General features: G+C 43.2%; 1 protein-coding gene across 1 annotated transcript; it reads right to left on the reverse strand.

Annotated features, from left to right (window-relative positions):
• Positions 1-4069: 4069 nt before the first annotated feature.
• Positions 4070-12155, reverse strand: TECTB (tectorin beta). Its single transcript, XM_066324473.1, has 10 exons — positions 12080-12155; positions 10217-10407; positions 9691-9833; positions 9538-9610; positions 8137-8240; positions 7974-8057; positions 7612-7774; positions 5762-5831; positions 4841-4873; positions 4070-4356 (listed from the first exon to the last, which is right to left on the reverse strand). Exons 1-10 carry the CDS (start codon positions 12153-12155, stop codon positions 4304-4306), a joined length of 990 nt encoding a protein of 329 aa, XP_066180570.1. The 3' UTR covers positions 4070-4303.
• Between the last annotated feature and the right edge of the window lie 3121 nt (positions 12156-15276).

Below are 15276 nucleotides of genomic sequence, written 5' to 3' on the forward strand. Positions count from 1 at the left end.
TTTAAAGAGGTATGTTCTAGGTTTTCCCTGTAACAATGAAGTGAAGAAAAATGTATTGGAAGGCAGGGTTGGTCTCTGCTTCTTAGTGCAATGTGGCTTCAGACAGAGCTCAGGACAATTTTCTCAGCCGTGTGTGCCTGGCTGCAAGAATTCTTGCCAGGCTGCAAGAATTACTATTTATTTCTCTGAAGCCACTGAACTTGACCTTTGTAGGGCTGCAGTGATATGCTACATGAAGGGGCCATGGGGTCCAATCAATCAATAGCTATTTTTTCCTCTGCACCTGTGAGCTGCCCTTTGGATGGGAATAACTTGAAAAGGCTTGATCTTCAGTACAGAGTGAGAGGTTCACTCCTGATACAGACCATGTACATCTATGATGTGTTTTGTACGTAGTGAGTCATGACACTGTTCTGAGGTAGGGTTTATCCTTGTCCCTGACTTGGACATTTAAACAAAATTTCACAGATTTACAGCATAAAGAAATGAAGCTGGTATTTAAATAAAGATTAAGACTGGGGAGTTTCTATACATGGCATGTGGATCTGGGACATTGCCTGGGTTTATATTGTGTAATGTATTGCCAATTCTGGCAGCACATGCAATGTTTACCTCAGTGTGCTACAGACTTGAGAACCCCCTACAGAAAGGCTTTCAGCCCTGCTGTGCTTCAGTTCTTGCAGGGCTGCCCTAGCAGGGGTTGCACAAAGGTGGGCATGTCAGGTCAGTCCTAGCCTGGCATCTCTGCAGCAGCATCATGTGCCTGTCCCCCAGTAAACACCCAGTGAGGCTTCACTCTAAAGTTTGCATTTGAAACTGTGAGATCCTAGCACAGGATATGAGGCATTAATGATTGACCATAATTAATTCTGACTTGACAGTCTTGGTACCTGCTCTTTCTTCTTCACTATTGGACATGGGGTGGCAGGACAGGAATCACAGAGCCAACAGCACTGCTTGTTTGGGAATACTGAGGATAGATTGTCCACAATGGAAGGTACCAGCTTGCACTGTGGCATACTTACTCTTTTTGCGTTAGATTTGGCCCATTTTTCACTGGAAGTTTTTGTTGGACCTCTTCTGAATTGTTATCTGCATCTACAGTGACTGTCAAATAAAGGCCACCCAGGATAATGCTGTTTACCATTCGCAAGTGGGAAGTGAACCTATATTTAATGAACAAAATATTGTGTAAAGTGTGTCACTGTACTGGCAACACTGTGCTGCAACCTGTGTTGTTATCATCTTGATGCCTGTGTGTGTTCATTTCTCTCCTACTTCTTGTCATGACCTCTGTGACCTTTATGCTTCAGCACTGCAGTGCCAAACTGTGGGAAGGAAAGCATGCAAAAATTTATGTCTCATTAGAGTTCATCCAGATGGAAGGAAGAACTGGGCCAAAACTCAACTGGAATCCTTGTGGAGACAAATGTTGTGTTCTAAACAGATTATTTGCTGTCTCCTTTAAATAACCTTCCTGTCCTTTTGTTTTCATGGCCAGACTTGTGTTTGGCTTTCAGATGCAGAGATCAAGGCAAGCAGCTTCATGCCCTGACAGCTGGAAAAGATCCATCATTTTAGTCCATCTGAAGTGATGAAGTATATCGAACTTCATCTCGTGCTAAAATATTTCGCAATCATTGCGTTTTCTGATATAGGCAACATAAATTGTAGAATAAGTAGTGATGAGCTATACGCAGGCTAGGAAAAAAGGTAGATTTTTTTTTTTTTTAATGTAAACTATTTAGGACGGACAACTTTTGCTTTCTTAAGGAGCTGTACTTCTGGAGATGTTCCTGTGTTGCTGCCTCCTCCGGCAGACTTTCCACAGTCAGCCCTGGCAGGTGTTTTCGGTTGTGTTTTGCCAGTTTGTTTCTGGCAATAAACCATTTGTGGATTGTGTGAGACAGTGAGCAGGGCGGACAGGCGGGAGGAGCCGCGCTCGGTGCGGGACACGGACGGGCATTTGTGTGCCGCAGGCTCCATCCCACGGCCCGGGAACTCACTGGGGCTCTTCACAGCTGCTGAAAGCCTGCAAGGTTTGCTGCAAAGCCACGCTTCCTTGCATAACCAGAAAGGAATTAACCAACCTGCCAAGGAAACTGGGTTCAAGGCTTTCTACGCAAAACAGCCGCGAGAGGAGCGCGGTGAATGTTGTAAAAGCGAGGCAAAAGAAACAGGCTTTGGAGAAAGACAAGGATCTGAAGAGGTAAAACCGCTTGGCAGGTGCTGAAAGTCAGGGCGTCAGTAGGAGAAGAGAAGAGGAAAGGAGGCAAAGCAGCAAAGGCAGGGGAAGCAGCCGCAGGGTGTTTGTCTCGGCCCGGCGGGCCCTGAGGGGCAGCGGCCATGGCGGAGCAGCCGGCCCGGGGCAGTGCTGTCCCCGCAGCGCCCTCTGCTGTGCGCGGCGGGCACGGCGCCGGCCTCCGCACCCTGCGGGCACAGCCGGGCTCCGGCCTCACCGCGGGGGGGAACCGGGCTCCGGTGTGCCTGCCTCACCCTGCGGCGTTCTAAATAACGGGCTCCGGTGTGTCTGCTTCACCCCGCGGTGTGATGGGTCCGTGTTCTAAATACTGGGCTCCGGTGTGCCTGCCTCACCCTGCGGTGTGATGGGTCCGTGTTCTACATAATGGGCTCCGGTGTGTCTGCCTCACCCTGCGGCGTTCTAAATAATGGGCTTTGGTGTGTCTGCCTCACCCTGCGGCGTTCTAAATAATGGGCTTTGGTGTGCCTGCTTCACCCTGCGGTGTGATGGGTCCTTGTTCTAAAAAATGGGCTCCGGTGTGCCTGCCTCACCCTGCGGCGTTCTAAATAACGGGCTCCGGTGTGCCGGCCTCACCCTGCGGTGTTCTAAATACTGGGCTCCGGTGTGCCTGCCTCACCCTGCGGTGTGATGGGTCCGTGTTCTAAATACTGGGCTCCGGTGTGTCTGCTTCACCCTGCGGTGTGCTGTATCCCTGCTCTAGGCAATGGGCTTCAGTGTGTCTGTTTTACCCCGCGGTGTGATGGGTCCGTGTTCTAAATACTGGGCTCCGGTGTGCCTGCCTCACCCTGCGGTGTGATGGGTCTGTGCTCTAGGCAATGGGCTTCGGTGTGTCTGTTTTACTGCTGTGACGGACGCGTGTTCTAGCCCTGCATCCTCCTCATGACAATGAGCTTTTACTAAGAGCAGGGAGCTGAAAAGCGTTCACAGAATTATTCAGGAGGCCCCCTCTCTATAAACAATAGCAAAAATTCTGTTATGTGCTTATGCTTCAGTGTGTGCAAACACAGGTACACCCACCGTGTTCATTAACTGGAAGTGTAACAATTGTAGTCATTCTTCCCTCTTCCACAATTAGGATCTGGAACTTTCATGGAAAAGTTCTAAGAATGTTTCTGACACTTTCAAGAGTTTTTTTCAGTATTGTTCTAGTAAGTAATAGAAGGAACTTACTGTTATGCTTGTTGGGGAATTGTTTCATGTCCTGATATTTCTGCTTTTTATAAATCATTATTTCCCTTTTCAGTGCTTTTGTCTTCTTGTTGTTACTCAGTTACAGACCTAACACCTGGACTCTGCTGTGTCTGCCACTGGCTATGTCTTCAAGGAAGTGTAAAGCTCATTAGCTTGTTCTCCAGCCGCAGACGTGCTCAATATGTTCCACACCATGTAACCACCCAGCACTGAGCCTGTTTGGTCAGCAAGACATCCTACTCCTACAGTGTGCTCTACTTCATCCAACCAATCAATACTGACAACACTGAGAATCAGGAAAGAACTGTCAGGTAATTAACTGTGAGCACCTTCTAATTACTGCTACATGAAAAGCACCCTTTCCTTCCATCCTTGACACATTAGGTTGGTTTTCATTTTGTTCAAAGGCTTCACAGAACAAACTGGGACTTTGCAAGACCAGGCCTGGAGGGGAGTTTGGTACCACGCTGAGACTGACAGGAAAGGGGGATCCTGAAGGTAAATCTGGCATTAAAAAATGCTGATTTTGCACATCTCTATATTCTCTTCAGAAACAAGTCCTATTACCATCACAGCTTTTTAAAAGGAGGTGTTGGCAGGATACATAACCCGAGGTTTTCACCAGTTTAAAATGCCAACAGAGACTTGGGAGAAGCAAATCTGCTTTGGGATTTTCCAGTATTTGAGGCACAAAGCTCATAGAATGTTTTATTTATCTGGTAAAATGGTGCGCAAAGATTTTTTTTTTTTGTGGCTTTCCTTTTTCCTCTGTAAAATAAACGTTTTTAGTAAAGAAGTCCAGGTCCAAACAGGATCGGGCAAAGTTACGAAGTACAGCTGGGCTGCATTTTATAATAAAACAGCACAAAATCCAATCACGAAGAGTAGGTGGAAGGTGATATCTGCAAGAGAAACACAGACTATATGTGAGTACTTCCCTGTCAGCTCCCTTTCACCTTCTCTTCCCGCCTTGTTCAACGTAACTGCATACCCTAATGTGGCTCTGTCAACATATCAAATGTTAACAAGTAACATTTCAAAGGTGTGTTTCATATCCTTTCCAATCAGAAATGCTTTCAGACACCCCTGTTAACCCAGTAAAACACGATTGTTCCTTTTTGGGAAGAGTGCATGACAATTAGAGAAAGCATTGTTGGAAGTTATTGCTATGATTTTATTGCCCAGTGTGAGGGATGGACCAAAAGAAAGAAAACAAAGTATATAACACTGAGAAATAAAATCTGATTTTGAAATGTTCACTCTTCTGTCAAATTTACTGATATTTCATGGTTTTTTTCTTTGACCTATGGATTTTATGTTGACAAAGACACTCAAAATCCATATTTATTATCCAGGATAGTTTCATTGTCATACTTTGCTGTTTACCTGAGAGGGTGTAAAATCTGGATAAACCTTTGCCTGTATAAAAGAGGAGGAAAAAGATTACATCAGGATGATGTTTAAAATAGGGCAAAGTGCATCAGTGTGCTTTGTAAAAGCAGAACAGAAAACATTTGTCATATTTTGAAATTCTGAATATTTCTTCCTCTTGGATTTACTGTTTGAAGTTATAAAAGGATCCTCAGTTCTTTCATCTTCTAACATTGATGGGGGAGTACTGGTGCAACATAATGGATTGTAATAATTCTATACTATATGTATTTGTAATTTTAAATTGGCTTTCAGATTGGTGTGGATGCAGTTGATAAACTAGTATAAAGGGCTCTAGTGAAAACATTGTTTGTTCCAAGGACTTGTTTCAAAAGATGAACGAGCTCAGAGAGAAATCCCTGATGTCTGCAGGAGGCAGCAGTTGGAGGGAACAGTTGTTCTACAGTGGGGAAGGCCAATGGCAGTGCTCTCAGTGTGTCAGGAGGGATAGGCACAAAGCATATCCACAACACATGAAGGTTGTGTGGATATGCTGAAGTACGGATCCACAGAGTAAAGAAAAACTTTCTTGCTGCTCCTGACCTCTCCCCCAGTCCCGTGCAACCTGTCAGAGCATGTCTGAGCTGCTGCTGAGGTCACAGGCAGGTGAGCAGAGCTTTCACTGCCAGCTCAGTGTGTCAGTGGTTTGGCCTTTTATCATAAATGCCAAAGGGGTGCCTTGACTCACTTGGCAAGTGAAGAGAATTTCACTGAGCTCTTCTGCCAGAGTTGGAGGGGACCAACTTCTGTTCTAGACTCCTGCTGCCCCAGGGGAAAGAGGTCTGGCAGAGGGCTTTGGTTCCCTCTGCTTGCTCCTATGCTGCCAGCTTCCTTGCTTCCCCAAGGGAGGAGCCCCTCAGGAGCCCAGCCACTTACTGCGCACGGTGATCTCCGCCACCAAAACGCCTCCGGTTTGTTCCGCACGCTGCTGGCGTTTGTCACATGTCTCAAGAGAGCAGAGAGAAAGCCATGTACACCAAAGGAATTAAAAATTATATATAAAAAAAAAATCTGGGCACAATTCTTACATTTCCAACCAAGGAAATTGGTGCATATTTTCTAGGCACTTTTTTCTGCCTGTCACTATTGGGGGTTTTTGCGCAGGAGAGATATAAGGAGAGTCTCTACAGTTCATTTTCTGAAGATTTTGGTGGGCTGCCTTTCCCACCCTGCCTTAAACAAAACTCCTGTCAAGAAGGAGGAAGTTGAGCTCCATCTGTTTAACCCCTGACCTCTGTGAAGGCTTCTGTGGTTGTTTATTCCTAATAATTGTTGCCCATTGGGTAGAACCAGGAAGCACAAATCCTTTCCATATAGATCAGCTCATGTCCAGCACTAATGATGCCTGTCACAGCTGACAAGGTCTGTATTGGAGGCAGTGCTCTGCAGATTAAAGGTCCTTGTGCATCTCCTGACCTTTGCAGATCCCCAGCTGTGGGCATTTTTATTACAAACTCAGCATGTGGTAATTCTGGTTATGAGTTGCTTGTAAGCACAGACCACCAGCTTGGTTCAATCTTAATTGCAAGAGACCACCAGCTGCATTTTTGAGTGGGAACTGGACTCAAGGGATGTCCATTGATCAAGCAATTATCCTACACTGAAGGGTGAAGTGGGAATTCCACACAGTGTCTGAAAGGATGATGTAGGTGTTTGACAGTTCTGCCAGAGGGGTACGTATGAAATAATGGGTTTGTGTTTTCTTTTAAATCTGATCTGTGGCTGGATAAAAAGTTGAAGAACTTTTTAAAAACAAACAACAAAATCTAAGAGTTTTTTTCTGTTGCATTTGAAACTTAGAATTTCTAACAGTGCATTTTTGTCAAACATGCAAATTTTGCACAAGTCAGTTCCCCTTGCTTAGCACTAAGGCTGTATAATACCAAATGCCGCCTTAAATGCTCCTTGACTCAGACAGGTTAGAAAGAAGAACTGGGCCCACCAGGAGTGATGCTTTCTGTTCTCCAGAAAGAAACATCTGTTGTTGAAACGACAGCGTGTTGGCCAAGGAATCTTTTGGGCTTTCATTTCCAGTTAAATAACATTCTATTTCATTGCATGAGAGAAAGAATGGAAAAGCTCTGACTTGGTGAAGGGCAGAGAGAGAAGTCTCTTTAAAGAAAGACATTTTATGGGTACCTGCCCATGTTAAATTATGTGCCTGTATAGCAGCCTCACCATACTCCTGTCTAAGGATACAGGAATCCACTCTTCTACCTCAGTTCCTTCTCCAGAGACAATTTATGTATTTTCGGCAGAGTGGAAGGGCTGCAGAGCAATAACGTACTGCAGCATGGCAGGGAGGACTTTCCTTGGGAAGGAGGACTGAGAGTTTGGAGACAGAGAATCCCACTGCCCCCAAGGGTGCTCCTAGCACCAAAGCTACTTGGTAAAATGGAAAAAGCTCGACTTCCTCCTTTTTTCCACTCTTGTGTTTAACTGCAGCTGTTTGTCAGACAGGACTGTAGTCTGGGATATCGACAGGAGCTGAGTTTTTCAATGGCTACCTTATTTCTCAATACATTTAAACAAGTTTCCCAACATTTCCTGTGGCATGACAGGGGACAGGGTGCACGGCTGGGCCACATGGGTTCACACAGTGCCGTGCCTCCATCTGCTGAGAGCTCTGGTGCTGGCTCTGTGCCTGGCACACCCTCTGGGAGGGCTGGCCATCCTCTGTCTGAACGTGGCAGCATGTGTTTGTCCAGCAGGGAGGGAGGCCTTACCACGGGGCAGGAGAACTTCTCGCTGTCGCAGACGTGTGTCTCGCAGTGCAGCCAGACCTTGGACAGCTTGGGGATGTTGCGGAAGCGGAAGGCGTTGAACTGGAACGTGGCCCGGTTCGTCTTCCCGTTCTCATGCACGAGGATGGAGTAGTCCGTGGCACACCTGTGTTGTGTGTGGAGAAGCAGCGTCAGAGCCCCCGTGGCTTCAGTGAAACACCTCCTGAGGTGACAGTCTGATGAAAGCATTTGCCCTGCTGTGGGCCAGCTTTTCCTTTACTCCCTTGTACCCCAAAACCAGCTTTTCAGTCATCCTTGGGACTGGGCTGAGTAAAGGTGCTCCCCTGGGTCCCACCAGCACCTACCCCTTGGTGATCAAAGGCCAGTGGATTTGGTAGAAATACTCCGAGGAGGGAGTTGCCCAGCAGTTATTGAGAACAACTTTAAACCTGGGGAGATACAAACCCCATATTAGCAAGGAATGTCCCAATTGCCAATTTATTACTCAGTCGTCCTTCCCTTGCCTACCTGTCACTTAAGCCCTTGGCTTCCACTCCAGCAAATATGTCAGAACCAATTTCTGATGTTTCAACGACAAAGGGGGCTTCCTTTATACTTGAGAACTTGGCATTCTTTGAAAGACAAAGACAAAGGCATCATGCATTACTCGTAACATGCAAAGCAAGGCATGATTCAACTTCAGATACCACTGAAGAGATTGACGCCAGAAATATGGGTTCTTATAACCTGCAAACTCCTTTACACTGGTAGTAGGACTATTGCAAACCCAAGTTGGTGTTTGAAAACATTTTTGTTACTATTTGGCATATGATGGTGATCAGTGACAGAACTTGATGCTCTTTTGGGTTGTAGCATGTATTATATCACAGCATGGGTGGGAAGCAAGCTTGCTGCTGCTGCTTCTGCGGTGGGGAAAGCTGGTGGGAGTGAGAAAGTGGAGATGAGTGTGTAGAATGGGAATGGAGTAAGGACATGGCCACGTGTTGGAGAAAAGGAATGAAAACAAGCAGAAATCACAGGAAAAAATGTCTGCTGAGCATGGAGCAGTGTGGTGCTCAGGAGAGAAGTTTTTGTTACAAATACACTGAAATGCCTGCCTCAAATCCCAATGCTTCTTGTTGGGTAAGATGGTAACAAGGCTAGCGCCAGAGTTATACAAAGAATATCAGGTTTAGTCCTCGCATTGGTTTACCTAGTGGTAAATACTCCTTTTACCTGGCCTATAATTTTATCACAGTATGCTCCCAGTTGTGCTTTTTCTAGCTGTACTGAAATAGAGAGGCTGTTTTGGTGCTTTTGACTGTGCTTTTGTGGAGAAAAGATTCCAGCATTAGGAGCTGGCTGCTCCAGCAGTGCAGTGGAGCTACAGAGAGGAGAGGAGTGCTTCAAAAGATCTGCCTGATATCAAAGGGACAATATCTTGTTGGCAACAAAATTTCAGCATGACCTAAAGATCTGAGGGGTACATGAAATATCTGTCAGGTGAGAGGACCAGGAAGCAAGCTGCAAGAGAAATGCAAGGAGCTTTTCTGTGTCTATAGAGGCAGTGTAAGGCCAGGAGTACGTGCAGATTCATGCTGCTCTTGCAGCGGGACTACAAACAACTTTTGATTTTTCTTATAAAAATGTGTCAGCATGTTAGAAATGTACCTCTCAGCAGAAAAATCTGCCTGATTTTGAGGGATTAAACGAACAGTTGGCATGTGTCTGCTCTGTTCACTTTATGTATATCCCTGTTAATCAGCAGAATGAAGAACCCCTGCCAATCCCACTGCAATTATCTGTTCCAGGTTCATAATGTGCTCCATGACACATAAAAGTCAGGAGCAGCAGCCCTGTTTTTTCCAGCTCTTTAGCTGAAGCCTTTGTAAGGCAAAGGTGAAGGTGTGAGTGGCAAGGAGCACTTACAGAGTAGAAGTTGAGGGACAGTTGGCTTTCAAATGAGCCAGAGCTCCCGTTCTTCACATGGACAGTGGCCACCCTGGGGACAGGACAAAATTCTGCATTAGTGAGGCATGGTGATGAGGACAGGGTGAGACACACTCCCACAAGAGGATGTACCTTTGGTCAAAGGCAGCCTGATTCACCAGGTAGTTGGCATTGTATGTGCAGGTGAATGAGTAATTCACAGGCTGGCTCTTCACAATCACTGAGGAGTCATTGGAGATGATGTAGTTATAGAAGTGATACATGGGATTCTTGAACTGTGGATGGTGAGACAGAGAAAGGTGGGCAGTACTGAGTCTTTGAGGCATCAGAAATGTACTTCGAAACCTGAAGACTCTGGTGTCAAAGCCCCTCCAAGGAAAGACAGTTTGGTAGCTTTCCATATGCTGTGCTGCCTATTCAGATGCCTTACTAAGGTCTGTGTAATACAGCTGCAAGTGAACAGCAGACTATCATCACTAAGCATGTGAGTATTTTGCCTGGAACTGCAAAGCACAGCTGTGTGATTCATCCTTCTCCTTGATACTGCAATTTGCCTCCTTCTTCCATCTAAAGCTTACTTCAAGCTGAAGAGGACAGGATTCTCTCAAGCAAGCCTAACCATTTCCTGAGTCAGAAATGCTGACATTCACAGTCTTACCTCTGACTGTGTCCCACAGTAGGATTTGTTTTTAGGTGACAGGTCTGGGATTGTGAATTGGTAATATCCTGAATCATGGATCCCATTGTAGCAAATGCCTCCAAGTGCCAGCTGATTAACCTCCCATCCATAAGGACACTCTGGAATTCTGGTAATGATGGTTTTAGGATAGCAGTATACTAGAATTACATCTGCAAGGAAAATGATACACCTAGAGTTATTCAGTGGTAATTTCCTTTCAAATAAGTGATTCTGCCAACTTACTTTCCATTGGACTTAACCTTCTGTGAACAGAGGTGTGTGCTGGAAGGTCCCCTAATGAGAGCAGCTTTTGCTACACAAAATTGACCTTTAGGTTGTTAAATTCTGTCCTCTTTGGAAGAGATTGGCCTTTGTCTTCTAATCAATGCAGAACTTTGTGTAAATTTTTTATCTTTCTGGAATAGCCGATTGAAAATCAGAGACACTGCTGATTAATCTGAAGTACAAAAGGATTTCTTGAAAATGTCTCATTAACTTATGCATGCAATAATGGCTTCTCTAACACCACTGACTGTAAAAATAATATTGGTGAGGTTGTTTGGTAGGCTTTGTAGATCTGCACTATCTTGTACTAGTGTATAGATCTTGGCCACAAGAGATATTCTGCCTTTTCTCTTCTTAGACTGGCACTGTAGTGCCAGGACAAACTGAATTTTTCCATTTGTCAAGTCAAAAACCAATATCTAAAAATGAACTTCAGAATCTAGGCCTGCTAACAACAATAAGAAATGACCCAAACTCCCAGCCCTGTTAACAGCAGTGCTGTGTGTTTCCAAACATAGTGATTGCTAATACAGACGTGAATGTTGAACAAGATAACAGACAGACTGATTGCTTCATGAGAGCAGAATCAGATCTTTTTTACAGGCAGAGCTAATTTGAACATCTGATGGAAATTTTAAGGGCAAATACTAACTAACCATTAGTGATCTGAAAATCGAGAAAGACTTCCAATTACTACAGTAAGAAAAAAAGGCATCCTTTCTGCAATTATTCAATTATTTCTTATAAAGCCCTGGCCACTCTCAATTTTTTATGCTAAAGGCCTCATTTTGCAGCCTTTCCATGTCTGTTAGGGAATAATCTGGGCAAGTTAACTAGAGACCTTAACAATTTCCTTTTTTTCTGATTAACAAACCTTCAGCACATGCAAATTGATTCTGCATGTGTTAATGCTCAGATTTATAACTGTCAACTTTACAGCTATGAAAATTCCTGCAGTTAAGAGAAACTACTTGTGCAAATACTAAACTGAGGCATATTCCAACACGTTTCTAGAGCACATTTTGTAATCGTAGTGAAATTTACATTACGAGTCTTTCTGGCACCAGATCACTTCAGTTTCTAGGCAGTAATCAGTGTGCAGTTAGAGCCTTACCTTCAGTGATTCTTGTATTTTTCTTGCTTTAATATAACAATGTGGTTCAGAAGTTCAGCCCAGCACATTCAAACACTGGCTACATGACTGTAGTCCGTGGGACTAAAGCCCAGTTTGGGCAGCAAAGATCTGCTGCATCTAGCTTGTGCTATTACAGAAAATGTCTATTTGTTTTCTTTGCTATTTTATGCTTCTGTGATTAACTTTCTTGCACTATGGTTATTGCACAGAGTTAACTATATGCCTAATTCTTTGTGGGGCTAGGACTTGAATGGTACATTCTTTACTGTGCTAGCTCAAAGCAGATCAATAAAAGAAATGTAAGGATTAGTTCTACAGAGTCCACAGTTTAACTTTCTGAAGGAAAACCTTTTGATTTTGAATGAACAAACCCTTTGGCAGCTTAATTACAGGAGATCTTAGGAGTTCTTAAGTTATTTTACCTGCTTTATTTGGGCTGCAAGGCCCCCCAAGAGCTCGAGCCAAGATGACCAGCAGATAAATAGCAAGAGTCACCATTTCTTGCAATGATCTGAGGACACAGGAAATAAAAGCTGAAAATGTCTTTCAAAGTGGAAATAAAAACAATGCATTGTCTGCAGTCCTGAATTTTTAGTAGCTACTGTTAAAATGTCCTTTTTGCAAAGAAAAAAATAACTACTGATATCTTGTCACCCAATGTAATTGCAACTACAGGATATATCTTTCAAAGACCATTGTTATAACTGGGTCACTACTGTGACAATTTTACTATTTCAGTTTAGAGGTGGCTTTTAATTATTCTACTTTGATTTCTTGCAAAGAATTTAAACCTAAAGTGTTAATATAATCACATGAAACAGAAACCTTTTTATTTCAAATCCAAAGGGATTTGAAAAAAAAGAGGGAATAGAAATTACTAGAAGAAATATGACACAAGAACATATATAATATACTTTAAATTTAGTGCTGAAACTATTCTTTGTGGTGATGGCTATTCTGATGTATATAATCTTCATGTAGCTTAGTTTTGGTGAATTATGCATTTTCTCCTCTGCTGCTAAATGTTGAATGTCTAGGAAAACATCCATAGAAATTATTAATATTTACATATCAGGCCTCAAACATGAAAGCTGATTCCCACAAGGGAAAAACATTTACAGCCTGTGGGATTGGGACTGTAATTCTCGTATTTCCCCCTTGTAGACACTCTTCAGTATCAACCCTCATACATAAACCACTAAGCAGACTAAGTCAGAAGTAAGAAATATAATTTATGGAAAAAAACCCCATTCCAATTCAGTAGTTCTACCTAAACCAATCAATTTCAATATTTTCATGCAGCCTCTATTTAAAAAATATATTTATAAAAGGGTCTTAAAGTACATATCAGTGACAATTCCTTCTAATTATAATACTATGCATTCTTCAAGAAATGAAGGGTTATACCTACGAGATAAGAAGGAGCTAATTATTTCAGATTTTCATTCCAGTCTTATTCCAAAAGCAGCGCTGTCAGCTCTTTCCAAGATGTCCTCTTTCAAATGAACCCAGCTGGTGTTATCTTCGCTTTATATAAGCAATCTTGTAAAAGGAGCCCATCTCTGGTTAAATCTCAACCCGCCAGTATTGTCCAGTGTGAGGAGAAAAAAAAAAAAAAAGAGTTCTAGAAAAGCAGTTCTCATCCCCTAGATGGGTCTGTATTGCTGCTATTTGATTTTTACAAATCTTTCTACAGTGTTCTTTTACAGATCTTGCAAACAAGTGAACAGAAACTTGCTGAAGGTACAAAATTTTTTGGTTTGTGAGTTAAATAGGAAAATGTAAAATTTCTGGAGAGGTGAAACTACAACTGCCTGCTAGAATTCAGTGAATATGTATTTATAGGAATTAGCTGCTTGTCTTAAATGGCTTATTGAGAATGTCAAGCTTTTGTGTCATACAAGTGGACAAAAGTAATGGCAACAGATCATATACTACGTTAGGAGGGGTTTTTTTTATTTATTTTTTTCTAAAAGATCACAGGCAGGTAGTCTGAATTTAGGTAGGCTCTTCCATAAGCCTAAGCATTATACTACATAATAATAGTTCATAATACTAAATGCATGTAAGATTGTGTAATATACATTGAATATTAAACTATAGGTTGTGTAAAATGTACCGCTGCACAGAAATCTGAAACAAATTTACTTTTTGTATGACTGTCAGTCATGAAGTTGCCTATGAAAGTCTTGGCTAGCTGGTAGGATTTTCTGGTGACTCATTACATCCTGTTTGTGTCAGCTTTTAGTGAAAGGCTCAGAAGTAGTAGGTACACTACAGCTATTTTATACATCTGCATAAAGAACATGGGCTTTTAACAGTCTTGCCATGTAAACTGGCCCAGCCTCAGCTTTGGGCACTGTGTGCCTACCCAGTTCTGTTTGCTGTTGGACCACTTATGCTCTGTCCTAAGTCACAGAACACAGAGGATCTCACTGGCCTTGCATGTGGGACCCAGCCCTGTGGGGCTCCTCACACATGGTCTGGTATCTCCTCTTGTGCAGAGCCTTGTTCTGCCCCATCCACGGCAGGACTTTGGGGATCTGCCTTCTCTCAAGCAGGTTTTGTCATATAGGATGGCCCAGTAATAAAGCTGTACCAGTTGTCAATAGTCTGAGGTTTTTGAAGGAGAAAGTGGAATGGAAGAGCACAGTAGCCCTGACCTAAACTTGAAATGCTCAACAAGGATTTTTTAGCTGTCCTGTGAGTGAGATTTACAGGAGCACCTTGAGGAGGTGAGGAGATTTATAGGAGCATTCACTACAAGAAGTGGCTCAAGCCAGAAGACCTGAGCAGAGCAGGGCCATGAGAGCACCTCACCCATGAGGGCTGCTGGGTGATAGGTGAATCTGCAATGACATGAAGAATTAAGTAATCAGGGAGACTTCTGGCAAACTGACCCAAAGCCCTAAACAAAGGCTGAAAGACATGTCAGTGCTTAATTTCAAATCTCAAGTCTGAATCAAGATTGAAGCTTTGTAAGGAGTTGTTCTCACTGTTCTTGTGAGCCTGCAAGCCCTCACATTCTGATTTAAATGAGATTACTTAAAGATGGACACATGGATAAAATCCTCTGGCCAGGGTTTGTTGTTATTTTAATTGAATTAAAGAATAATCCACTGAACAAGAACCAAAGCTCATCAATCATTTGGTGTGATCTCTCTAGCTAGAGATTATCGTCATCAGAAGGCCTAAAACAAGGAAGGTTTAACTCCAGCTGTCTGTTTTATAGCCTTATCCCAAATCCTGCAGGGATTCAGACCTAATTTTGATTTCTTAAGGCTAAATCTAAATATACACTATATCAACATACACTCATTTTTTGTCTTTTTGTGTGTGAGTGTGTTTTTGGTCTGGGAGAAGAAACCAGTGTTTCTGGTGAGACTTGATGATCAACCCTGTTGTCAAGAATAGCCCAGAAACAAGGGAAGGCTTGCAGGAGAAAGCTTGTGACTTTGGGCATGAGAAAGGACTCATGGCTGTGTACAAGCTAATTCTTCAAACTCAAACGATTAGATTCAGTTCTGGGGTTGGACTTGGCCTATCAGGCCTGCCCACACAAGGCTGATTTGGAGCATAAGATATTTGGCTAACCTTGATTAGGCATAGTGTAAATGCC

The sequence above is a fragment of the Sylvia atricapilla genome, chromosome 8 (genome assembly GCF_009819655.1).
Source record: "Sylvia atricapilla isolate bSylAtr1 chromosome 8, bSylAtr1.pri, whole genome shotgun sequence".
NCBI classification, from domain to species: Eukaryota; Metazoa; Chordata; class Aves; order Passeriformes; family Sylviidae; genus Sylvia; species Sylvia atricapilla.

What these genes read in the sequence shown, in the direction of transcription:
- TECTB (XM_066324473.1), bottom strand. Translation starts at nt 12,155, where the DNA reads ATGGTGACTCTTGCTATTTATCTGCTGGTCATCTTGGCTCGAGCTCTT. An exon ending in TGGCCTTTGATCACCAAGGG is followed by an intron (nt 7,775 to 7,973) that starts GTAGGTGCTGGT and finishes CACACAACACAG; the next exon opens with GTGTGCCACGGACTACTCCA. An exon ending in GGCGGAGATCACCGTGCGCA is followed by an intron (nt 4,874 to 5,761) that starts GTAAGTGGCTGG and finishes TCTTTTATACAG; the next exon opens with GCAAAGGTTTATCCAGATTT.